Source organism: Diadema antillarum, unplaced genomic scaffold, assembly GCF_040938485.1.
Source record: "Diadema antillarum isolate AM-2024a unplaced genomic scaffold, OU_Dant_1.0 seq00000201_RagTag, whole genome shotgun sequence".
In the NCBI taxonomy this organism is placed as follows: domain Eukaryota; kingdom Metazoa; phylum Echinodermata; class Echinoidea; order Diadematoida; family Diadematidae; genus Diadema; species Diadema antillarum.
This window is the reverse complement of record NW_027271261.1, coordinates 1,111,108-1,139,101: the sequence shown is the minus strand read 5'-3', so window position 1 is coordinate 1,139,101 and position 27,994 is coordinate 1,111,108. Positions and strand designations below refer to the sequence as shown.

General features: G+C 39.0%; 1 protein-coding gene across 1 annotated transcript; it reads left to right on the top strand.

Annotated features, from left to right (window-relative positions):
* The first annotated feature begins 115 nt into the window (after positions 1-115).
* On the top strand, positions 116-27,945 carry LOC139728794 (tRNA (34-2'-O)-methyltransferase regulator WDR6-like). The gene is made up of 25 exons (XM_071639733.1): positions 116-191; positions 1,935-2,036; positions 2,395-2,470; positions 3,256-3,528; positions 4,327-4,474; positions 5,192-5,398; positions 7,801-7,863; positions 8,507-8,554; positions 9,188-9,254; positions 9,929-10,088; positions 11,879-12,030; positions 12,535-12,650; positions 13,142-13,299; positions 13,785-13,968; positions 14,638-14,715; positions 16,405-16,593; positions 17,201-17,261; positions 18,246-18,329; positions 19,082-19,281; positions 20,690-20,943; positions 23,054-24,042; positions 24,663-24,728; positions 25,359-25,465; positions 26,513-26,580; positions 27,819-27,945. Exons 1-25 carry the CDS (start codon positions 116-118, stop codon positions 27,943-27,945), a joined length of 4,053 nt encoding a protein of 1,350 aa, XP_071495834.1.
* The last annotated feature ends 49 nt before the right edge of the window (positions 27,946-27,994 follow it).

Below are 27,994 nucleotides of genomic sequence, written 5' to 3'. Positions count from 1 at the left end.
CCCGCAAGCAAGAGCACTGGCATGGAGGTGATCATGAAGTAGTATGAAGTGAAGTGCACAAGTGTGGCTACCAAATCACCGTTTTCATCGTTATTGTAAATTCTGTGATGATCACATGGAGGGCTCATTCACGAGTGCCATCAGCTTAACAATTACTGCCTTAGAAATAGCAGGAGAATCTGTCATTGCCGGTGAGATGAATCAATGGAAATATATGATTCTCTTAGTCCGAAATGTTATTATTCGTGTGGTACAACCAGGCCTCCGCTTATACCATACGATGTGCAAGTATGATGGCATGAGTACACTTAACTCCTCCGGGGCGCTCCTTGTACACAGTTATGCTTTGCGTTCGGGCTGGTCGCAGTTAGAGTACACTGTAATTTACTGTAAGATTCTATTATCATGGCTATAATACTATTAATAGAGTCTAGATCTAGATCTAGATCTAGATCTGGGGACCGTTTCATGAAACTTTTTGTCAGTGATTTACACTGACAACTGTCAAAAGCTACTGAAATCCTTGCGCCTGATTGGCTGATGGCAAATTTGTCGGTGAAAACCTCCGACGAACTCGTTGATGGAACGCCCCCCAGGTCGGCAGTCAGGAATTGTGCATTTGATGGTATGGCATATGAATTATCGACCGTCAACACCTGCTCTATACTCTAGCATGTGTTTCTTTAAATTTACCTGTTTTTTGGTGTTTCAATCATCCATTATGGACATCATTCATAGAATGGTCAGAGGAGCTGAGCCCCAGGAATATGAGCCCCAGCCAGGAATATGCCGCAGGATATGATGCTATCCTAATATTCCTACCCTATTTTGGTGAGCTAGTCTAAGGGCTTGACAGTTGACAAACAGTCTTGGAGGCATTATATTGCTCAAAGTATGTGAAAATTATGTACACCCTTTTGAATTTTGTGACTGCGAAGGTAGAGTTCCTCTGTCATTTGCGGGTTGCCCATCCATCCTAGTACAGAAAGCCCTGCTTCCAGTCCAAAGGGTTCTCCAAAAGTCGCCTTCTACACGCTACATCCCAATTGCCACAAATAAAAAACCTGTTCTGCTACAAGAACTCATTCATACCAAGGACTATCATAGAGTTAGCCTGACCAGACGCTGTGCTTTGCACAGCGTCTCTGTGCGCCAGCACAGCAACACTTGTGTACAGTGACAGGGCTGTGTATAGATATCACGGAGTGGAACGCACTGCCATCGGCAGTCACCAACACTACTAGTAGCAAGGATACTTTTAAAACAGCAGCCCTTCACTACATCCAAGAGTAAAGCAGCTAGCTTCTTAGAACTTCTGTCTCCACGCTATCAACATCAGTGTACCCCCTGTCTGGTTGGCCCTCGCATAGGGATGCTGGACAGTATCTGAGGAGAAGAAGAAGAACCTAGACTATGAATTGGAATTTTTTTTAATTAGAGAGTTGTCATTTTATTTTAAATTAAGATTAACATACACACCCCCACAAAAAACCCAAAAACCAATTCGAAAAATGTAACATTGTTATTTTTGCACAGGAGGATATCAATTCCCTACATGTTGCAGAACAGAGCTTTACATGCCAAACATGATCATGCAGATTGTCTATGTTGACTTTCTATATTCACATTTACATAGCATTCTTGCATGAAGAATGTACATAAAGTTGTCATACGTAAACGCACCATTCATGTACATGCACCAGTGAGTGAGTCAACTCCTTGCTCTGTGGCATCAGGTCAGATTATGCGATGATGTATATGCCTCCTTTGTGATCGATGTCCGAAAAAGTGAATATTGAGAGATAAGAATTGTGCATTTACACCACAGCACATATGTCCAGATGCACAATATTTCGTTGTATTGATAGAAATGCTACCTGACAACTGTCTCTTCTTCATAGTATTTCTTTCCTATCGTTCTTATTTGCGAACAGGTGAAGGGCCTTACCTCCATGTTTATGACATATCATCACTACAGTCCTCCCGCAGTAGCCTGAAAGTACTCTCCCACCAAGTCATCCATGGCATCAGGAGGTGTAAGCCAATCAAGAAATTTTCTTCGGTAGACACTTGAAATCTTGAAATGACCTACATGATAAGACATTGAGCCATGAAACAGGCACTGGAGGTGATTCAAACAGAATGCCTTTCTCATAGTGTCAGCCTTATCAGGGAAACAGAACAGTGGTCTCTGTAGACAGATGGTCTCTTCAGACAGGCTGTCAGTTAACATGATTTTGTCATGTCATGAATATGCGACTTTACACGCATGTCTGCTCTTTTATGATGAATATGAAAATTCAAAAGACAAAATACTGGTAATGAGTGCAAAAAGTTTTCCATCTTTTGTTTTTTCCTTAACTATTTTTGTCTTTGTTTGTCTTCTCACTGCAGGCAAGGAAAACATATTTGCCATATTTGGACACAAGGCACTATGCATTATAGAAATAGATTTCCAGAACAAGAACAGGTGAGAGGAAGGAGACCTTTGATAATTATGGACCTGGAATCTTTACATGTATGAGACTGGCATGGTATGATGGACTATTAGTAAAGAAGAAAAAAAAAAAAGAACAGACCAATCCCCCCCCCCAAAAAAAAACAAACAAAACAAAAACAAAACAAAAAACAAAACAAAACAAAACAAAACAAAACAAAACAAAACAAAACAAAACAAAACAAAACAAAACAAAACAAAACAAAACAAAACAAAACAAAACAAAACAAAACAAAACAAAACAACAAAACAAACAAACAAACAAAAACTTAATGGCTTCAAATTTTGACTTCATAGACCTTTCCTTCTTCTGTGCCACTTTGAGTTACGGGGAACTCTAGGATGAAAGTTTTCTGCATCAGAACTCTGGGGTGCATCCCCATTTCTGAGCATGGAGTTAGGTATTACTGCAGAGTTACAGTGGATATTTGGCTGTTTATATTGATAGGGTCAGTCATTTACTGTATTTGTCTTCTATAAAAGTAAATGTTGTGGGACTACATTAGTTTTCCTATAAGAGTGTCCTCTAGATTCACATAGTATTTGCTATATGTTACAATTATCTTCAATTCTTATCTTGTATTTGATATTATATTCAATATCACCCTCGCCATGAATCAAGTACCAATAAAAGACTTCATTATCTTTTCATGTAGAACCAATCCCTACCACAAACTGACATTTAGCATTATATTTTATCTCTTCTGTTTATGTATTTATTGTATTTTGTTTGTTTTCTTTTGCTTTGCCCCGTGCAGTATATCCATTTTGTCTGAAGTTTATGAAGTGTCAGACTGGATATGGGATGTTTGCTGGCTTTGTTTTGATGAGGATGCTCAGCTAGGAACCACTGGTCCTGACCCTCTTCTATCCCCAGAATGCTCTCAGAAGGAGAGGAGGAGATCATCATCAGAGACCCTTATCAAAGGCTCAGCTGTTGCTATAGCAACTGCCCACAATGCAGTGTTCCTATGGCATGTGGATGGTAGGCATGTCAGCAAGATAGTTCACTGCCAGGAAAACTGCATTTTGTATCCTTTCCAAAAAGATGCGATAGAATTTTTGTCACTACATTTTCACAAAGATGCACTAAACATGTGACATTATTTTTTCAGCTGCCTGAAATTAACCCTTGATGCCTCGTCAACATTAATTTCAACTAAGGTAAGGCAGGTCAGTAGTAAAAAATTTAAGGTCAACTACTAAAAATGTGATAGTAACACTTCATTAAATATAATTTTCTTTCTGTCAAAGTGGTATTTCAATGCAGAGTAATATGATCATAATGTACTAATTAGATTTGAGCATACTAAAGATCATGGTCAGTTGCTTATTTTTTAGTACGTGTATTTGAATCATTAATCAAAGAAATGTGAGATTGATGTGAAACATTACGCTTTGTACATAAGTCTAATTTGCAGTTGACTGATTTTAGATGGAGCTAATCTGTGGAAAGTGGGGTAATCAAACTGACTGCATCAAATTCTGAATTTTCATCGGGGATGGTGTTTTGATCAAGTATCAAAGAGAATTTGAGTGCTTGCATTTGTGGCAATGTCATGTGAAGGACAGTGTAGTATTTACCAACTCTTGTAAAGTGCTTGACTTGAGTAATACATGGCATGGTATGTATAAGCTTACAAGAAGGTCAGCTTTGATGTGAAATGATGCAGTGCTACTTGCTTATGCATGCTTCACATAGTGTTGCTAGAGGATGCATGACATGAGGTTATCTGTGATCCACGCCAGTAGAAATCATGCCCCTTTTCTGTTGTTTCCTCAACTTTGCGTAAATCAGAAACCAACTTTTCCTGAATTTGTGAATCAAGATATAGTGCAAGATTTATCGGTCAGACGTGGTCTAGCCTGGTCTTGGCTGCAGGCACAGTCTTCAACCAGGTGGTCCTCTGGCGACCCTGTGGCCCAGTAGACGACTCTGGCCGAGTCATTGTTGACCATCGTCTGGAAGGCCATCAGGTAAAAAACAACCATAAAGCTGGGGGGGGGGGGGGGGGGTGGGGAGGGGGAAGTTGTACACCATGTATTCTTATTGACTGCTTAATTTTGATTTGTTGTGCCATTGTCATAATTATGTTGATCTGTTAGTGGCTAGCTATGTCATCCATTCCCTTTCTGTGTAATACATGTAAGATTTTCTGTATTTTTTAAATCAGACAATAAATGATTGAATCTTCATTACAACAACAACAACAACAACAAAGAAATATGCCATACCACACTAAAATTTACTCAATTACATACTAGTAATTATGCCGTCAGTTACTACTAATGACACATGACAGTTGTAATTGCATGGATTACTGTAAAACAAGGAATGTTCGCATGTACCGGTATTTCAGTTTTGCGAATTTTGCGAGAGCCAAGATTTGCGATATTAGAGTGCACATGAAGGCTCTTGTCTACACTATGTGCATTGAATGCCAGGGTCACTTCGCGAAAATTTCATGCCTTGAAAAAGGCAGTCGGCTCCAATTTGCAAAACTTTCATGCCGCTAAAATATCATGTTTTACAGTAATGCTCTGTTTCACTGCGTACATTGAAATACATGACGATTGTGTAACAGAGAGTGATGAACTACCAGCTCCACTGTGCAAAATTAATTCTGTGTTACAATTTTTGTCAGCTAATATCACTTAACCATGCCGAACTGTAACTTTTGTTGGATTCTACAGGGCGTGATATTTGACATCACATACAATCATGAGCTGCAAATTTTGACCACAGTATCAGATGACCGCAGCATACGGCTTTGGCCTTACAAGTGTCCAACCACACCATTGGATGGCCAGCCATGCAAGGCCCAACTTGAACTGTATGGGCACAGTGCCAGGGTTTGGCGAGCAAAGACACTGGTGGATAGGATAGTTAGCATTGGAGAGGTGAGCTTTTCTTGACCAGTGTCCTAATGAAGATCTGGGCTGAACTGATCTAGAATGATGTAATAGATGGGGTAATAACATGGGGTTGGGGTTTAACAGAAAAAGATCAACCTTTTTAGCTCACCTGAGCCAAAGGCTCAAGTGAGCTATTGCGATCGCCCTTCGTCCGTCGTCCGTCGTCCGTCGTGCGTAAACTTTTTACATTTTCATCTTCTTCTTGAAAACCCCAAGACCCATTTTCATCAAACTTGGCAGGTAGCATACCTAGGGGGTTAGGAACTCAATTTCTTAAAATGGGCACCATGCCCCACCCAGGGGGCCCCCAGGGGGGCCCAACCCCCCCCCAAATTAAGGAATCTGTAAAAATCTTCTTCTCTAGAACCAGAAGTGATAGAGCTAAGTTAATACTATGAGTTAGTACATTGATGACTGTAGTTTCAAGTTTGTTCATGACAGAATCAGGCGTGCCCCCCTTGGGACCCAGGGGGGGGGGGGGTGAGGAGGGGTCCTAATGGGGCCTAAATTGTACATTTTTATCTTCTTCTTGAGAACCCCATGACCCATTTTCACCAAACTTGGCAGGTAGCATCCCTAGGGGGTTAGGATTTCAATTTGTTAAAATGGGCACCATGTCCCACCCAGGGGGCCCCCAGGGGGGCCCAAACCTGCAAAATGAAGGAATCTTTGAAAATCTTCTCCAAAATCAGAAGTTATAGAGCTAAGATAATACTATGAGTGAGTACATTAATGACTGTAGTTTCAAGTTTGTTCATAGGAGATCCAGGGGTGCCCCTCTTGGGGGCAGGGGGGGGGGGGGTTGGATGGGAAGGTCCAAATGGGGGCCTGAATTGTACATTTTCATCTTCTTCCTGAAAACCTCATGATGTATTTTCGTCAAACTTGGCAGGTAGCATCCCTAGGGGGTCAGGGTCTCAATTTATAAAAATGGGCACCATGCCCCACCCAGAGGGCCCCAGGGGGCCCCAATTCTCCCAAATTAAGGAATCTTTAGAAATTTGGGTCCTTATTGTACATTTTCATCTTCTACTTGAGAATGCCTGGTCAAATTTTGGTAGAGCTGTGAATAATTTAGATTAGTGACTTGCGATACTCGTGAAAGGTGAACTTGCGATACTCGGGTGAGCGCTAGACCCGCGGGTCTCTTGTTAACTCTTTATGTACCATGGTGAAAACCCCCTGTGTGCCACATTATTCTGAGACACCAATGTAGCCATGCTTTGAAGAAACAATCCACTTTTCAAATCTCTTTAAGTTAAAGTAGATTTTTGTTACCCTGAAATGTAATGAGCAAAGTTGTCGGGAAAATGCCAAACTTTGCTTTGATGTAAATTGTATGACAAATCTATGATCATTTTTCTTTCAAATGACCAGGAGCCACATTATCATAGAGGCATTACTTTTGCACGTAAAACAGTGCCAGAAACTTCGAATTTACTCGCAAATTCAGTAGGGAACGCCACTTGATAGCTAATCACATAGAATCAAGCTACCTGCGGCAGGAATGGAATCACGAGAAACGCTTTCATCGTACTGTGGCATTTGGCAATTTATCAGTCCGTTTGGGTGGCTTTGTGCTTTTGAGCAGATGCGAAGTTGGCTCGCTGTCGACTGAGTTGGAGGTGCGAACGTGACACATAAAGAGTTGATATGTGACGCTGTTGACATCTATATGGTTAACAAATCATCAGTATGTTGACAGATAGAAATTGTGCTTTTCCATTAATTAATACTTTTTTTCCTCACTGTTCAGTACTTTCACTTAATTATACCCTAACTCTTTATATGCTACAGCCAAGCATAACACAGTGAAGATATTTGTAAAATAAATCTGTGAATTCCAAGGAAAATTTCTTTTGAAATATCTCATTTGCATTGTATGTTCTTCACATGTGCCTGATTAATTGCTTTTGATTTGAGCTATGATATTTTGCTGTATTCCAATAATTCTGTGCATTCCAAGATTTAAATGTTTTAATGACCATAATTGAAATCACATTGGAGAGGTGAACACTGTATGGCCTTCTTTCTGTATAATTTGTTTATTGTGGTGAAGACTTCTTTGACATGTGCAGTTTAGTAGCAACCCATGTTTTGTCGCAAAATGTGATGATGTCATTTCAGAGGAGTTTGTCTGTGTTGGAAAATATTGACATGGTAATCACATATCATCATAGTCTGGCATAGATAACAAGGTGGTATTGCTACTATAGAAATGTCTGTTTCAGAAGAAGAAGTATACTCTTATAGGTACAGTTTATGCAACTACCTGTAATATTGTTATCAATTCCTGCTTACAGTTTTGATACAATATCCATTTTGTAAAGGGTGTGGAAGAAGACTGTGTTTATTATTATTATTATTATTATTATTATGATATATAGGACGCCATGTGCTGTATCTGGGACATGAATGGAAGAATCATCAAGAAAATAAAGAGTCATAAGGTTTGTATGAAAGCTCAAGAACATTTATTTGCTCCTAAACTTGCAAAGAATATAGTAAATGTTCTTTTGTGTTGTTGGACAGAATGATTGAGTAACAACTGAGGTGTTCACTCTCAAGGAGATCTTTAGTTTTAGTTAGTTTGAATATGTGTTCAGTGGACTTTTATGAACTTTATGAAGATTAGTTACTATTGTTGGTCTTTATGATAATGATATGATGAGTCAATGATGATTATGGTGATGATGATTGTAATCATCATCATTGTTGTTGTTATGTGTTTCTTTGTGCATTCTAATTATTTGCAAATAATATGCAACTTTCAAGTCATCAACATGATTTTTTTTTTTCATGAAAGAGGCATACTAGTGTATTCCACATTTTATAGGCTCATTCATGTGCACAGTATTATTCTTGTAGGTTACGTGATGATTGCTAGATAAATAAAGCGGGGCATCTGAATTGTTTATGTAGCGTGCAGGAGAATGGAATGTGAATAGTTTGACAGTCTACATAAACAAGTTCTTTCATTTTCATGTTCAAAACCAAGAGACATACATGTATTTTGTAGCTATTACATATCAAACATTGCTTGAAATCATTCTTGATATCAATGTTCTGCATAATCGTTCTTTCTAACATTAGGGGAAGAGTATTTGGAGTCTCGCTGTGAGTGATGATGGATCATATGTTGTAAGTATATTAATTCTTTCATTGTCAATCACTTTTTGTCACTCTGGTAATGGTTGAAGCCATATGTGTGATTTAAGTTTCCTTGTTTGACTCGCTGAATGTTTGCTGAAAATCTGAAAGGGCATGTGGTAAAAGGTCACAGCTGAGGGGAAAAGGTTTAAACATTGTCATTCATGTCATGATGTAGGAAATCTGACAAAGTACAAGCTACTTTTACAAACAATCATGTGGCAATAGGTCAAAGCGTGGGGAAAAATTTACAAAGTGCTGTTCAGTTCATGTAATGGTGTTGGTAATTTGACAAAATTCTGACTCCTTTTATGAACAGTTATAGTTAAACTGTGATAAAACATTTGTTCAATTTTACAGTGGATTTGATGAAAGTGAGAGGGTCAAAGTTTATTTCTAAAATTTTGTGTGATTGCAGGTTGTACTGTTGTGATGCAATTTATTGGTACATTGTATCATATCATACTTTTTAAAGAGTTAGTGGTCATAGTAAAGTTCTTTGGTTTATTCATGAGACATATCAATTTACGGTAGATCGACTAGAACAAACTATGAATAAATAAAAGACAGAGTATTATATACTTGTATAAAGGATGCCACAAGATATTACATTTGTTCACCCAGGCCACAGGTGGTGGGGATAGAAGCATCAGACTATGGCCTTTGAAGACAAAACAATCTCAGCCTTCTGGTGAGTTCCTCTCTTTTCATTTGTTTTTATTTATTTTTTGTCACCACACCACGGCTACTGGTAATAACAGCGTACTACATTTTTACAGATAGTGTGCACCAGTACTAATGCCCTTGTCACAAAACATTCATCATTTGCTATTTATGAGTCATCACAAAATCAGAAATATAATGGTTGTGAAATGAAAGTCATAAACCATAACAATATAAATGCTGTTCTCTGTTTCATGATCACAAAAAACTTGTTTGCAAGATGGATGGGATTGATAATGTAGAATTTTTTGTCATATTCTGAACTCAATTTGGGCTCTTCTGAATAAACATATTTCAAACATATTGTATCTGTCAATTTGCCATTGTGCCAATCATATGAAGCATTCATAGTCTCTCATTCATATAGATCTTTACTGTAAACCCAGAAATTTTCATGTGCATAAAACTTTTGCGAGGAGCCAAGATTTGCAAACGTAAAATGCACATGAAAGATTTTGTCTACATGCTGCACTGAATGCCAGTCACCAATTTGCAAAGTTTCACGCTGCGAATGTTTCTAGGTGTACGGTACTAGTGAAGATTAAAACCTGTGTACTTGTGTTATTTCATTACCTTTTAGATGGACTGTATATATCATGTCGACATGAGGGTAATTATTCCTCTTTTTCTGAATATTTCCAGCTAACTGTGCTATTGAGACAATCGAGATTCAAACGCAAGGAAAGCATCTTGCAGAAAATCCTGGTTACCATGGCAATGGCCGTCCCTCCGAATCGGAGCTCATCCCGAGGAAGGTTGTCATCACGTCAGACAAACAGCTCCTAGTGATGACACAGGGAGGGTAAGCATCGTGGTCATTGAGGACATCATTGGAATATATGTTTCTCCATGGTGGTATCAGACGTACCACTTTAAATCTCACATATAGAGACTTACACCCACAAGCTTCTTTCGGTGACTGTATATTTTTATGATGGTTGTGTATTTCAAAATGGAATTTAACATTTTCTTACGAAACAATCAAAAAGGGTGCGAATTCAAATATTTTCATTCTTGTCTGTGTGAATGTTTTGTCCTGAATTAGAGACTGACTCTTAGAAGTGACTTTCATTTATATGAGTATAATTTTTTATACCTTTTTCCATATATGTGTATCATCATTACCTTCATCATGTTTTGTTTTGTTTTGGGGTTGTTGTTTTTTTTTCGCTAGTGTCAGATAAGCATACTTGAAACTTTACAGAAGACATAATCATATACAATTGTAAGCATGGATACAGCAAAAGATAAACCAGAAGCATGTCGCCATACTAACCCATTTATTGAATAATAGTGCATAATTTGTTTGATGCGGATTAGTACACACTGACTTCGTCACGCCTTCAGAACCTTCATGTCCCCAAGCACTCATCTCCAAACTTGTCAAGCATTTTCATCAGCATTCTGTAATCTATCCAAACCTGACCTACCAGTAGTTGTAGATATTAAAGCAAGCCCACTCAGGTGAAGCCAATATGTGCCTCAGTCCAACAGGAAGGCCATGGTGACACAATAGGGATTAGAGGGATTAGGTACTGTATACGCTATATATTTCGCGGGGGTTTCATTTTCGCGAATTTCGCGAGTCGGGAGCTATTCGCGAAATTAACAACATGCGAAAATATTACCTTCCAATATGAATCCCTTGCCTTGATGATACGAACATTTCAGTACTAGAATACCATGTCACGGTTTACCGAACAGACCATACTGGCTAAGCTTGTTTACGCACGTCCACGTCTACTTATACGAATACTGTAGAGAGCCAATCCATTATCGCAAGGGGACCACTCATCAGAAATCTAGTGCGATGGACTTAACCACTTCAAAAATGTTGAATTCTAACTTACTAGTTCGCAGAGTTTGGCAAGTCTTTTTCATGCAGTGTATAACTAGTATCATTCTTATATGCTAGTAAGTTGAAAATTCACACTTTCTTTGCCACTTCATGTTTTCTCGGGCCCCCAATCGCGAATTTAACCACTCGCGAAAATGTGTGACAGTGGCAATTCGCGAAAATTTATGTACGCGAAAATTATAGCGTATACAGTAATCTCTTTTCATTGACAATTGGTCTCCAGACATCTGTGCCAATTGGTGCCGAAAGCTCTCCAGCATGTGTGCCAATCAGCTCACAAAGCAGAGTAAGGAGTTAGAAAAAATGTGATGTAATGACACAATAGGTGCAGTCAGACTGGCAAAGGATTGAGAAGTTTAACCCGTTGAGGACGAGTCCCGAGCATACTTGGGCCAAGGTCTATTGGAAATGCGTGTTGTAGCAAAATCAAACCGTCCTCATCGGGTTAAGATCGTAGTCTTTAAGATCTTGAAGTTTTGCCAGTGTGACCGCAAACTTCCTGCGAAACCTCTTGTGAAACTTCCCTCTCCAACTAGGGATATTTCCCCAGCCCTGTCAAACTTCTTGATCTTTTGCCTGTCTGACCACATCTATTGAGAGTGTTTACATTGTGACATTATGTGCTTTAATATTCTTTCCATACATATACAAGGTTGTGACATGAAACTTTCTTATAGAAAATGATAATAATTCCAGAAAGTATGAAGGTAAGATTGTATTGTTATGTTTTGTAGTTACATCTGTAGCTGGTCAAACTCCACTACTGCTTGGAGGTTGGTGATGCATGATGAGGAATACCAAGGATACAACGTCATGGCTGCTGCACCCTCTACTCCACTGGTTGCCATCGGTAACATCCAAGGATCCATCAAGGTCATTCGGTTTGGTAGGTACCCTAGACCCACTCTCATTGCACAATATTGTGACATCAAACATTGTCATACTCATGCTGTCCGTTCACACTGTAATGAAATATGCTGATGTTTTAAATATTGCAATGTTTTGCCCCTTTAAAGCTCGTTTTATTGGATAATTTGCATTCTGCTGCACAACCAACAACTATAGCTATGGCAAAACATTACAAAAGGTTTTGCCCTCGTGAGGAATCCAAGCCTTGAATAATGTTATGCAACAAATATAAAAATTTTTGTGAAAGATATAGGTAGGGAGCCACAATTACTGCCTTTGGGAATTTCACATAAGTGGAGGATGAGCTTTCTCAATGCTACCCCTTCCCTTTCATGAAATAAAGAACAAACTTTTTATTAGCTCAGGTCTTGTTTATCTCTTTGTTACCTTTATGTAAATTTGTGATTTGTGCCACGACTTTCTGCAAGGCCAAAAACTTCTTTGAATCACTTAAACAAAGCATTGTACCTACTCCTTCCAGGTTCTCAGGATACACCAACAACTGAGATTGAGACCAGCACCAATGGGATGAAAGTCATGAGTGTTACCTGGGCAACAGATAAAGATCTGATGTCCTCCGGCATGGATGGATGCCTGGTAAATTAATGTCATTTCCACTAGAGAGTGGCTGTGAATTATTACCATATGCAACCCGTGTGTGATGTGATCTTACAATTTAAAGATGCTGGCCTGCTCATTGACAACACAAGCAGAATCTATCATATGGAGAAGGAGGCAGAAAGTTGAAGGTGAAATTGATCCTCAACTGCAGTCGAACCATTTGTTTTTAGTTGGCTGGCTGAAAAGTCATTGGAGAGACAGATTGTCCAATCCTTCCAAACACACATGAGACAAAGTGCTTGTTTGAAGATATTTGATGCAAAAAAGTTTTCTGACTTACAGCATTAACATTAAGTTATGCAAGCCATTTAGTAATAAACTCGCATGTCAATCCTTTCCTATTATCATCTCTCACAAGAATGAAGCAAAGACGGCAATGTAATGATTAGATATGAAGAGATGTATTACATTTGTATCTGGCTGCACACTACAATCTGACCATCTGTATTTTTCTTTTTCCACTGCAGACTTGGTGGAAGGTTTCCGCATTGGCTTCTCTTGCCATGATTCCCCATGCACAATTCACCTTGCCTCCTTGTCGTCAGCGCTGGGCAACCTGTGCTGTTGTGCTGGATGACGACAGAGTGGTCTGCGGCGACAGGAGAGGCTCAGTGCATCTTTACAAGTGCAACCCCAATGAGGTAGTTGAGATTATTATTTAAAAAGCAGCTACGTTTTTGTGCCGAATGGGTTGTTTAAGTGAGTTGTAAGCCCATGACATGTGCTGTGTGTTCCTTGTCAAGTCATATCTGTCCATACTGTTACTTACCACAAGAATTGAATTTTTCCCCATATTTTGTCACCATAAGTTAGATTTTATATCATAATTCTTCAAATGGTTTCAACCACAGACATTTAACATATACAGTAATGCAGATATTATTTCTCCTTTTTTTTCAACAATTTTTTGAATAAGTTTTGAAATCTCAACCAGCACATTTTTCTTTGTAATTCATTTATTTATCATTATTATTCTTTTTTTTCATTTGTTGTAGTGTCATTGTTGTTGTTGTTTTCTGCACAAATATGTACCCCATGGGTATCATTCTAAAAGGGGTTTCACACCGAATTGTATGCAATATTGTAGTCAGAACACTTTTGAAGTGATAGATGCAATAATTGCTATTTGCAGGTAGTAGGACCAGTGAGTTCCCTGCCAGGGCTCCATGGAAAGTCTGGGACGTCATCCATCTGTCTCCATGAAGGGTTACTGTACAGCACGGGAAGAGACGGAACTTACTGCCAGATCAGCATTGCCGACAGCGGGGAGCTCAGACTGCAGAATACATATAAGGTTGACTACTGTGTCATGGATTACGCTATTTAATCAGCTTGTTTTCTTTCCTTCTCGTTCTCAACCGCTAAACTATCATTCCCAAAATGGTACCAAAGGCATCATTTTTTTTTTCTTCAAATTGCTTATTTAAAAAGGTACCAAAGGTATCATTTTCTTTTTCAAATTGCCAGTCTATTTTATTTTGTATTATTATTTCTTCTTTTTTTTTGGGGGGGGGGGAGGAGATCATCCAGGTTTATGTGAATGTCTAAACATAGAACTTCCACCACGCACATATCCATTCTTCCAGATAAAGTGAAGCATTTTGAGATCAAGATCATTGCAATTAAAGTCAAAGGTCACTGTGGAATTGCAAAATTTTATTTGAACATGAAATAGCTCCAGGAGAATGCCACAAATTTCTGTGTATCCCAGTGATTTAAGGTAATCAATCTTGAAATATGATTTGTCCAATTCAGTTTTAGGGTTTGCTGTCTCAAAGGTTGGGGATCAAAAATCAAAATGAAGCTGATATGCATATCCTCAATCAATGGCTATTGGCCAAATGCATTTTATCAAATTTTGTCAAGAAACTGCTTTGTATTAAGCCAGTGGACTGTTGTAATATAATGGTTGATCCTTGCAAGCAAACAAATCATCAGTCATCTTTTCTGTTGATTTCCCAAGGTGTACAAAGGATTTGACTGGCTTGAGAAACTAATCTTCACAGATGAAGGAGATATTCTTGTGCTTGGCTTTCATTCTGTAAGTACTGTATGTACAAGCCACGAACAAGCTTGAAGGTTATTTCTTCTATTCATTCTCATCTTTATGTACCATATTGTGTTTTGATGGCAGATTTGTACCAGGGTGTGTGACTGATGTTTTCTTCATCTGACCTGTGCAGATCTGGCCTTACTTTCACCTTCCACACCTTTTCCGTCAGTGGAGAGCTATACATATACACCAGAGAAAACATCAGTTTGTTTGTGACACTAAATATCTATATGTCTCATTTGGTGATTTCATGCAGTGTTACATTTTCAATTTCCTTTTGTCTTTAACTTTTGTTAATTTACCAATGCTGTCACAATTTTCACCAATAAACAAACATAAATATACACTGCTTCATCTTCCAATGCAACAGCAGTGCACTCCTGCAATGTATGTACCTGTAAACATCATAAAAATGTGCAAAGCATATTTAAAAGTTTACATTAGTAGTTACTTGACAAGGAGTTCTGATATTCACTGGGCTATTGAATGCTATAAGAAATAATTAAGTACATACATCAATTTATGATAACCTTTGCTACACTTGTTTTTATGCCTCCGCCACGAAGTGGTGCCGGAGGCATTATGTTTTCGGGTTGTCTGTCCATCCGTAATAAATTTTGTGGCATGCGTAACTAAAAAACCTTTTGAGGTATCCTAATGAAACTTGGCATGTATGTGTATTAGGTGGTGAAGTTGTGCCTATCAACTTTTGGGTGCACATGCTCAAGGCCAAAGGTCAAAAGGTCAAGGTCAAATACATAAAATTTTACTATTTCCTCCACATCTATGCATTGCCTGAAGATATTTTCTTGAAACTTAGTGTATACATGTATTACCCAATTAAGATTCTCTGGTGAAAGTTTGGGGTCGTGAAGTCAAAGGTCAAAAGGTCAAGTAAAATGTAAAAATTTCACTTTTTTCTCTGTACCTTGGAAATTGTTCAAGGTATCTTCATGGAACAGAGTATATATACATGTACTGACTGGCAATGATTATCTAGAGAATCTAGGGTTCATGGGTTCAAAGGTCAAGGGCAACACTTCAAAATTTTACTATTTCCCTCATATTTATGCAATCCCAGCAGGATTATTTTTTTTTACACTTGGTGTATGCATGTATAACCCAATAGAGATTCTCTGTTAATTTTTTTTCTTTTTTTTTGCCTCGAAGGTCAAAAGGTCAAAGATCAAGTGAAAGTGCTGAACTAACTGTTTCCTCCATATCTAGGAAATGGTTCAAGTTATCTTGAAACTTACTACATATTTATACATGTTCTGTCTGACAGTGATTATCTTAATATGAATTTTATGGTCAAAGGCCAGATGAAAATGGCAACAATTTACTATTCAATACAGAAATTGCACTTTGTCTCCGTACCTTGAAAATTACTCAGTGCATAAATTCATGAATGGATCAAAGTCAAGTTAAAGTTCTTACATCTCCAAATACGTGCTCTCCTATTCATCCAATTAAACCTAGGTCAAGGAAGGTGAACATTCAACACATTTGTGACAAACTTGTCATTTTAATATTTTGCCAATTTTGTGAAAATGTAATCACACATTGTCCACATGTACTATAGACCTATGGCGGAGGCATACCAGTCGCCATAGCGACATTTGTAGTATTAATCTAAAATTAATATGTCTTGGTAATGCCTGCCTTCCTCTTCTTGAGGTGAACTTTGTGATATGGAGCACCAGCAGCAATGAGGCTCTCCTCCGTGTGGACTGCGGAGGAGGACACAGAGCTTGGGACTTTGGTCTCCTTGACGACCAGACTGCGACGTTTGCCTGCATCAAAATGAAGCAGCTCCTCCTCAGCCGCGTGCCTGCCTCAGCCTGGCAGAAGCAGAAACTTCTCAAGGTTTGTTTCTTCTTGGTTGGGAACATTGCGGTTGAATGGATGGGGAATTTGATCACTGAAGAAACCTTGGACTGAAATACAGTGAGCTTGATTTAGTCCACTTGATGTGAGATATTTTCTTGTAGTGATAGATCATAGCATGTAATTTGTAATCACATTTAGCTATTAAAGAGCAAAATTAATTTTAGTCATAATGAGTCTTACAGACTTGAGACGATAGTGTCAGTATTATCTGTTTATTTTTATGGAGACATCTGCAGTAAATAAATCAAACGTGCAGATATCAAGGGGGTTTCAAGAGAGGGCTACAAATTATAAGTTGATTGACTAGAGTTAGCATACATTGTAGATGTGCATTTACTCTTGTTCTATGCATAGGCTATCATTTTGTCATTCATTGTAGATTGTTTCATTCCAGATATTATTTCAATTGAAATGGGGAAAGTGAATAGACTTGAGCTACATTGTCTGGCATTGTGTACTTTGATGACGATGTACAATTTATGGATAACGCTTTACAAATGCCTGTGTGAGAACTTATATACCGGTAGTCAAATGATAAAAGTATCGAAGAATAGAATCATTTCTATTCTTTATCACTTTGCAGAATGACGTCCATGGGAGAGAAATAACTTGTATTAAATTCCTGAAAGCAGTCTGTTTTGCAGGTAAGCAACTGTGTCACCAGTGCTGTCGTATGCTCTGTGATTTAATCTTTGTATGCCACTGTTTAAAGCCCCTGTGTGTCACATTATTCTGAGACTCCAACGCATGAGCGCTTTTGGAAAACATTTTGTGTTTCAAAGACATTAAAGGAAGAAGTCTTTCATGGAACTCTCCTGAGAGTTTTTGCATACTGTAAAAGTGGTTTCTTTCGCGTACAGATACTTTTGCGGTTTCCATCGGTGCCAACTTTTTCACGTGTGTTTAAATTCGCGGTTGGCAAAATCTGTGAATTCACAAGTCGGCAAAAACTGCTTTATTTTGCACGTGAAAACCCAAACTATAATCCAATTATTCTTTTATTTTTTCAATAGAAATCAAAATTAAATGCGGGCTTATCTGAAATTCCGTCTCTCGAGTACTTTATGACATGCTTGTACCTACATTGCGCGGTATCGCTTTGTGTATGTTGACCACCAATACACTCAATGCGCGGAATCTTTGTGTGTGCATGTGCGCAATAGCGTTATAACAAGCGGCGAGTTCAAAACATTTTCGCATGATGTTAATTTCGCGGTCCAACCTCAAAGCGCGAAAAGTGCGAAAATAAAACCACCGCAAAAGAAACCACTTTTACAGTATATCAGGTAAACATGTTCATATGCATAGACATATACATGCACACATATAATGCAAATACTTTTTATATCATTCGATGTATACTTGTAGATGCACTGCTACAGCAGTACTGTGGTATGTGAAATGAAGTTTATGGATTGTTGTCTTTCATATGCTTTTTTTTTGCCTTAATTGCAGCTGTCAGGTTACGCCTTCACTTCTTGTAAAATTCTGGCAGTTCTGTCTTGTTCATTTTGATCGGTGAAAGTGTTAGTTTGTTGATATATCTGTGTGTTTCACCCAGTTGATTTCTTTTCATACCTATAACCAGTAACTTTTTCTGTCTGCCTTGTGTGTATGTGTGTATACAGGTGAGAGCTATCACATCTGTGCTACTGGGAGTGAAGATACTAAAGTCAACATCATAGCTTTCACAAGTATCCTTTCAATGAACAGTGGCATCATTTAAACATCTAGCCCTTGACTGTCAACATGAGGAATGCCCCTCCAGTGTTTCTCTCATTGATTTTTTTTTTTTTTAATAATTTCATCTGCTCACTTAGGTATACACACATTTTACCAGATCAAACCTTAAACCTGCATTTGAATCTCAAGTGTGCTATATCTATTAATGATTACCTACCGAACAAACAATCATGCCCACTTATGTATGGTTTGTGCACATAACTGGTACATTGTACTTGATTTCAGTTTCTAACTTGAACAATAAAAAGGAAACAGTGCTTACAGTACAAATTTCTCTTACTTAGATGTAATTATCTGTCGTTGCTCAAAAGGTGTCAATGAACACTTGGGTAGTGAATGACCAAGGAAAACTTCTCCCTGAAATTAACCCTTCATGTGCCCAGGTACTTACATTTTTCATCAGCAATCAATAATCCCTCCAAACTTAGCCTAGTTGTAAAGTTAGCAAGCCCACTCTGGTGTAGCAGCGTGCCTCAGTCCAACAGGAAGGCCAAGGTGACACAATAGTGATCAACAGGCAAATTAGATAATCTGTATTCATTGACGGTTAGTTCCCAGATATCTCTGCCAAATGGTAAACAAAGCTCAGTCCAGTGTGCTGCAAATTGGTAAATGAAGCACAGTATAAGGTTAACAAAATGAAAACTTGAAAAAGTATATGCCATTTTTCTCAGGAAAGAATTTTTGATATCCTTGACTTGTAATTCAGCGCCACATCAAGTTCCCAGCAGTGACCCACAAGTCCCTGCGACACTGGGCGAGTCACAAGTCCTCCATTGTTTGCATGCACACGTGTCTAGTGTGAGGGCGCTAGCCACCTGTCAGTCACGTTGGTCCAAGGGTGACAGCCTCCTACTCTTCTCGGTTGGCGGAAGATTCACCATCAACTGTTGGCAAGTCAAATTCAGTCAGCAGGTGAGAGTAAACAAAGTAAATCTTTATAGATCAGAAAGGGACATTCTGCCCTTGATACCATTTGAATTCATCAGTAATATTTTACAAAAATACAGCACTATCTGGTATTGACATTTCTTTGTGGACTTTGCCGTGTCACAAACCGGATCTCTCAGTTATTTGCAGAAAGTGAGGAAGACCTAAATGGACAAGCTGCATTGAGTTCTTGTGATTTGAAGGATTAACGAAAGCCCTTTATACTGGGTGTCCCAAAAAAAGTGGAACGGTGAATTTTCAGTACCTTGCGGTCTAAAAGTTATATATCTTTTGACATCATTAGAAAGAACATCTTCCGCAGAAGACAATGATACAAAAATCATTAAATTTGGTTCAGTATTTTTTATTCTACGCCAATTTCTGAAAATGCAGTCATTGCCAAATTTCACCGGATTTTTGCGACTTGTGAGAAAATAATTTGAGTGCCATACGCGATCCATATGGGGAATATTGTGTAAGCTCGGTGATCCACGTCAACAAAAGATACAGCTTTCACATTGGGCACGGGCCAGGAAAAAAAATGTGTGTGTGTGTGTGTGTGCGCGCCCAATATGAAAGCGTTATCTTTTGTTGACATGGATCCACGAGCTTACACAATTCACCGTATGGAACGCGTGTCGCACTCAAATTATTATCTCATAAGTCCCAAAAATTTGAAAATGACTGCATTTACAGAAATTAGCGTAGAATAAAAAGTACTGAACCAAATTTAATGATTTTGGTATCATGGTCTTCTGCGGAAGATGCTCTTTCTAATGATGTCAAAAAATGTATCACTTTTAGAACGCAAGGTACTAAAAATCCACCGTTCCGCTTTTTTTGGGACACCCGGTATAACACCTGAAGAGATCCTTGTCATTTGATGTGGTTGTTTGGCAATGATAATTCGGCCCATTTCACTATGACATCATCATCCGTGCAACTGTGACTCTATTTACCATGCAATTTTGGATCCATATGATTTTCTCCATTGCACGCTCGCTGAGAGCCGGGCACACTACTGCACACGTGTAAAACGCTTGCATTTGCAGTGTGTGTATGCGACAGCGCGCTAATGTAAAGTGCTCAGTGAGCACTCTCGCGATCTCAGATTCTCTCTTGTGTCTAAATTAATAAACATCAAATTACGTGGATCTATTTTAGGCGTTATATAAAAGAAATAATGTTTTTCATTTGTGCAATGGACAGAATATTTCATTCGGTGAAAGATGAAATGTTTGATCCATTCAACTCGGCTGCGCCTCGTTGAATGGATCATTTCATCTATCACCTCATGAAATATTCTGTCCATTGCACTCATAAACATTCATTATTTGTATACTATTGCGAGCTTTGGACACAGTTATAGTGACTGAAAGAATGCATGTATTCTTTGCAGGAGCCGAGGACATTGAGGCGAGTCTGCTCGCTCCATCACCTCACCTCACATTCTTCGCTGATCTCGGCCAGATCCCGAAAGAGGGCGCAGCGCAAGGATGCAGCGCTCGATCCAGAGACGAGGTTCATGGCGGTGACTGTCTGGAGGGAGGACGTCTTCGGTTATCCGAGAGGAGGAAGAGGAGGAGGAGGAGATGATGATGGAGAGGAGAGCGTCGTCATGGTTGCAGTCGCCAGCTCAGATGCATTGCTCCGGTGAGAGGATTGTAGATGTAGTCACTTTCCTCTCAGCCCAAACTATCTGCTTCCAACTTCCATTCTGTGCACAGTGTGCATCATCCCTCCACACAGCTGTCGAGTCTCAACGTAGAATCATTAACTTTCTTGTACAAGTTGCAAATTTGTTTGTTTGTTTGTTTGTTTTATTTAAACATGGGTTAAAATACTTGCACTCAGCCATTGGGCTGTTTTTCAGCAAGTCTGTATGATACAGAAAAATACGTAGTGGTACAATGAACATATAAGATAATACATACACAATTGCCTCATCAAATTCATAATTTAGCCTTGATGTACATTATGGTGTCATATTTGTAGCAGTTGATTGACTATGTTTGTATTTTATTGGATATCTATCACTCAGATACTGTTTACGCTATATATTAAGCAATGGAGTCAAAAGGGACCTGAGCTTTCGATCCCAGCAGAATCGTTGTTGGAGACAAAATGACAAACAGGCAGGGAAAGCAATCATATATAAGGACTACACAAAACAAGAACAGCCATGGGAGGGCTAGGGACACAGAACAAAGAAAACAAAAAGGAAAACAGGCTGGGAAAGCAATCTCATTAAAGGACTACGCACAACAAGTTCAGTCAAGGGAGGGCTAGGGACACAGAACAAAGAAAACAAATGGGAAGGGTTGGAGGTCATGGGCAAGGAGCCCAACAAGTGTAAAAGGGAGGGGGATTAAAGCAGGAGGGTGGACAGACAAAAGGCAGAGGAGGGTCAGTGATGATCCCGGGGACCATGGGGGCAACTTGTGAAGGATAAGGATGAATAGGGAGGCAAAGTCAAATAAGATAAGGAGCAACAGAGGGATAAAGAAAGGAAAAGAGTGAAATAGAAACAGCATGAGAAGGGGGGGGGGGGGGGGTGATCAAGCAGCAAGCTCTAACCTGGTGTACCAAGACGGGGCAACGAAATGAAAGTGTGAGTCAACCAACAAATGCAAGTTACCAAACATATCAAAATATATAGAGAGTTACGTTTTTACTCTATACTTTGATATGTTTGGTAACTTTGGAAACTTGTGAAATATGTAGTGTATACAGTATTTGTTTTTTCTGATTATATGTTTTTGTTTTTGTTTTTGTGTTTATTTTTGTGAAGAGTTAGATGCTTGAGAAAGGTCTTTGACCAAAACCATGTCTCTTGACCTTCTGTCCAAAATACAGAAACACTAGTCTTAGTGATGCCATGGTAGATGTAGGCAAATATCTGTTACCTCTTCTGTGTAAATTGCACAGTAGAATGCAGGGAATGTGTGTTTGCGCATTGGTGATTTAATTTTACACAGAGAACAGTTCTGCTTGGGAAGTTTTTGCACAGTATCAGTTAATTGATGAAAATGATTTGATGTTTCACAAAAGAGTAGGAGGATTTCAAACTAAATGCTGAATGGAAAACATTTGATAGTCCGCAGCATTAGAGGCATGAGCAAAAAGTTATATAAATCTGCATTGCTGAAGGGGTTAAAACAAACAAAGTTTTGGAATTTGTTGATAGCATGTCCTATTATCTTCACGTACACCAGTTTTGCAATGAAAAACAAATATATCAGAATGACAATGGGGATCGTTTATAGTAATGGGTCTTGAGCCATTTTGAAAGGATTACAAGAGGTGCAATTGCTGTAAAGACATGCACACACCTTGTTAGCAAGTAGAAAGTCTGTGTCAGATCTGCAAGTTCACAAATATACACTTTGTCACAAAATTCTGTGCATGGCTGTGAACTATTATGGATGTGATGCTTATGTATTTTTTTTTTTTTTGATAGATAAAGTCTTTATTGAATGTTATTTTCTCAAACATTGTCACCTTGATCTTCTGTTGCCATTTAAGCCACATTATTGTGGATCCTTCAGCGAAATTCTGCAATTTCCACAGATTTTTAGGCCATGTATTACATAGGTTAACATGATCGAAGTAATAATGTGAAGAACAATAATTGGACTCTCTTCTATCATGTCAATGTATGTGTCAATTCAATGCCAAAAGATCCTCATTGTTTTCTCCATGAAGTGATCAACATGAACTTTGTCTTTTTTTATTCATCTTTCTTTTTTTTTCATTGCGATAGGATTTTTGCATTCAAGGAAGGTGCAAACAAGATTGTACCTCTCTGCAGCAGTAACTTACACGACTGCTGTCTACTCAGCGTGACCTCAGTCGAGGTGACCTCTGACGAATCGGATAAATCCAGACGTGTCATCGGTAATAGAAGAACCCTGCTAAGTGGAGGTACTGATGGGAGAATTGCATTATGGGATATGAGAGGCGTCCACACTCTAGTGAAGGAACACATGGGACCGACTGGAAGCAGTGAAGAAGAGGAAGAGGAGAAGGAGGAAGAGGATGAGGAGGCAGAGGGAGATGGAGATGAACATATATCTGATGAGATTGAGCAAGATGCTGTGCTCGCAGACAGTGATGAAGCTGCTGAAATGTATGCAGCTGCAAGGACTTGTGGTTCAGATGCACTAGAACACAAAAAGAAAATAAGTACTACTGGGGAACCCCTCAGCACCACTAGTGAACAGCCCACGAGCACTAAGAGTGTAAGTAGTCTTTCAGATGACAGTAAAGTACTAGACCACAGGACAAGAGAATCTCTTTTAGATAATGATGTCACAGGATCTATGTCACTTCATGACATGAAGCAGGATTCAACCCTTTATGCACTATGTGCATGGATGCAGGATGCTCTGGACAGGCCACCTGGGAGTGATGTTGTTACTATGACAACCACATGCTATCCATCAAGCGATACCTGTAGTAGTGATTCAACGAACTCTGTCGATCAAACAGGATGTGGACACATACCTGCAACTCTACAAAGTAGTTCCCTGAAAGATGTTCTGCCATCAAGTTCTCCAAATGATGAACCAGAATCCAGAGAAAGTGATGATGTGGACCGCCAGAGAACTTTCCCTTTGAGTGAGACATCACCTGAAAGGGGCAGTGCTGCTCCCAAGCATCCCATGACTAGCAGACACCCGGGTAGCATTGTTGTGTCCTGGAAGGCACACCAATCTGGTGTCAATGCCGTGGCTGTAAGACAAGTTGGAGGTGAGATTTCTTTTGTGTGAAGCAAGTCTGACTTTATTTTAGCTCCCAAGCTATCAGTCATACACGCCAAATATGCAAAATTGAGTGACTTTTGCAATCTTGAAAACAGGTGGCTGTAATTTGACCAAATGGGGGAAGGAAATTATACAATGTAGTTTGTACAAGTGTTGGTGGTAGTACCCTGTAGGAGGTTCCTAGGGCATGACCCAAATAACCTGTACATGTATTGCTAGCTTCCATTCTGTTTTACCCTTGTATCATCTTCTTGAAATCTGGTGGCAGGAAGTTGACCAAACTCGGCCGGAATTATCAGTGGGGGAAGGGGTTCATACTTTTGTGATGATGTCCCTAGAGAACCCCAAGGATAGGCCCAAGTGCCCAAAATGACCAAAGTGTTAACTATTGAGCTTGCAGCAATTCCCAAATCTCAAGATATTTGAAATAGTCTGCCCAAGGCAAGTGCCGTGAAGGGTAAGTGTTCGGGTGAGCGTTAGACCAACTCGTCTCTTGCCCAGAGGTTGGTCCCAAATCCCAGCATCTTTGTCGTAACAAGTTTCTCTTGAAGTATACAGAGCCTTACAGTGCAATGTACATGTATAATAATGTTTGTATTTCAACAGCTGACTTGTGGCTGGTGGTGAGTGGTGGTGATGACAACGCATTGACAGTGAGCTTACTCAGACTTGGTATAGATGGTCATTCACTTCAGAGCTCTGTGCTTGATGTACATCATCTACACAGTGCACATGCTGCCCAAGTCACTGGTGTGTTTCCAAAATATTTCAACCGTTCAATTTTTTAAGCTCTTTTCGTTATAACTCAGCAATTTTATAAGCCTTTCTGTCTATCGCTCAATTTTCAGTTGTCATATTTTTTTTTATTGTCATCCTTTTATTCTCAAAGTCTTTTCTTATGTCAAACATTCAATTTGAAGAGAGTTTCTTTAGTCTACCAGTTAAGATGTAGCAGATTCCTTGATGAATATTTTACCATCTCTTCTTGGGTTGATATTTCATTCTCATAGCCTTTTGTTGTTGTTGTTTTTGTTTTAATACCCATATATCCTTAGACACCTTTGTCTACCATTCATTTCTCAAGAGTTTCTTGTTTTTTGCCATTCTGGTTTTGCTTTTCCATTGACAGTTCTCCAAGCTTTTCTGTTAACACTTCAAAGTCTCTATGGCACAATCCCTTCCATTCTCAGATCCTGTTTCTCCCAGGGATTCATAGCTTTGCCCCACCCTAACCCCTTTTCTCCCCGGTAGGCTGAATATTCGTTGATCCTTTGGGGATGATGCCTTTCTTTTGTTGCCCAGGTCTTTTGTTCACACCCCAGGAGTTGGCCTTCTTGTCGGTGTCTGTGGACCAGAGACTGAATGGGTGGGAAGTACAACTTGGACAAGGTTTACAGACCATCCAGAGGGTGAGTCTTTATCTTTAATTCTGTTCTCTATTTTTACCTCCACCAAGGGAGGAGATTATGTTTTCGTTACCGTTGGTTTGTGTGTTTGTGTATTAGTTACTTTGTCTGTGTGCAAAATAACTCAAAAAGTAGTGAACGGATTGGGATGAAACTCGCAGGAAAGGTTGAGAATGACACAATTAACAAACGAACAACTTTTGGTAGTGATCCGAGAATTTTTGGGGAATTTATGAAGGATTTTTGATATTTTGGCAGGTAGGGTCAATGAACTTGGGAGTTCAGGCTGCACGTATTTGAGGTTTGCATGCGCGCACTAAAGTGTGTGCTTTAGTTTCTGCAAGGGCGAGGTGTGCCGTGCAGCTGAGGGTTTATGATGTAACAAAGGCTTGTATATTGGGAAATCGGGCGGCTTTCAGCACACAATGCTATAAGTACGTATGGGTGGAAATCATTGATCTGTGTGGAAGAACAAGATCAGTGGTGGAAATGAGCTGCATGCTTGGCGGAGGTCTGCGCTCTCAGAGTGCTTCTCTAGTTCTGTATGTTCTCTCTGCAAGAATCCTCTGGTAGGAAGCCAAGAAACTTTGCTAAATATTGCTGAAAATTCAGATTCTGACATCAGTTTACAATTGAGAATTATTATATCCTAACAGTCTCCGCCTGAACTTCAATGTCTATGAGTGGTTTGAAATTTAAATGTTATTCTTTTCACTGAAGCATGTTAACATGGTGTTTTGAAAATAACTATGAAAACGTGATCTCCTGCACACTTAAATGCATCAAACTTCGAAGCCAAGATTAACACAATTTTAGAGTTTTTTGTTTTGTTTTGTTTCTGTTTTTTAATACAAATGGCTAGCTACCTTACCCATTTATGTAGATTGTTTTTGGAAATAAGGTAGCATGAATTATACATCATTGCAAAGTGTGGTGTGAAGAGAATTTGCCAGTATAGCATTTGGAAGTAGTAAAATCAAGAATTTATAATGATGATGGATCACAATTAGTACATGCAATGACTTTCCCTATTGTCTTTGCTTGCTGTAGGTCACTCTGAAGTCATGTCAGTTCATTCATGTTCCTGATGTGGCTGGTATGGATGCATGGCAAGACACGTGAGTCTATGTTAAATGTAAACAAAGCATTTTCCCTGATCAGTCAATGTAGAGCTGAGAACTCCACTTGATTCTGCAGGAGGCCTCCTGAAAATGTCAGTATCACTTCATGATGCGTAGAAAAAAAAAATATATCGCCATCTCCTTTAGGGGCGGATCCAGGAATTCTGTAAAAGGGGGAGGGGAGCCTTTACAATATTAAAAGGGGTGCATGTGCCCCCTCCATTTTTTCTTTTTATTTCTGTTTTTTTAAACAAAAATAAAGGGGGCGTGAAGCAGTGAAGCTGATTGTCAAAACAATCAGACCAATTGGACAGTTCTAGAGAGGAGCCCTAGTTAATTGTGAGGATGTGCTGGTGTTGAAGAGACAAAGCCATTTCCTGTTTTCAGTACCCTCGCTTCTGATCTATTTTGAAAAACACAGAGGTTGTTTATTATGATTATCCTCAGCATATTTTGGATCAGTAATAGGTCATGTACTCCACACAGATCCGATTTACATGGGATGGCCTAACAGAAGAGGGTGGAAATAAGAACGACACAAGCTTGACAGCTGTATGAGACAACATGAAACAAAGATACGCAACCCAGAATCAAGTTTTTGCTCTAAATGCGTAGAATAGCATCCATTCCCATTATAATCCCAAGTATTCAATGAAATTTTTGAAAAGTTTGATCGGACAATAAGCATTATTCTTTTCATTGGTTCTATGATATGCACACCTTTTTGTATGTGTGTGTGCATCTATCTATCTATCTATCTATCTATCTATCTCTCTCTCTTTCTGGCAGTCTATCTATATGTCTGTCAATCTATATGTCTCTCTATCTATCTCTCTATCTACCTATCTATCTACCTATCTGTCTATCTATCTCTCCATCTACCCTTTTACCTATCTATCTTCCTTTCTTTCTGACAGTCTATCTGTATGTCTGTCTGTCTGTCTGTCTATCTACCTTTCTATCTACCTTTCTATCTATCTATCCATCTATCTATTTATCTATCTATCTATCTATCTGTCCATCTATCCATCTATCTATCCATCTATCTATCTATCTATGTATCTTTCTATCTATGATCATCTACCCATCTACTCATCTGTCTATCTATCTATCTATCTATCTATCTATCTATCTATCTATCTATCTATCTATCTATCTTTCTATCTATCTCTCAATCTTTTTATCTATCTAACCATATATAAATTTCACTGCATCATATTCTGTTATGTTGACAGGTCAAGCAATGTGCACACAATAGTATGCGGTCAAGGCCTCCAGCTGATGACCAGTCCAAGCAAAGAAACATCCAGGCATGGCAGAGAGGTTCTGCAGGACTTCCAACCTACATTCCAGGACAGTTGACCAAGGAGAGAATCCAGCAGGGTTTCTCTCATCTCAGGGTTCTTGAAGA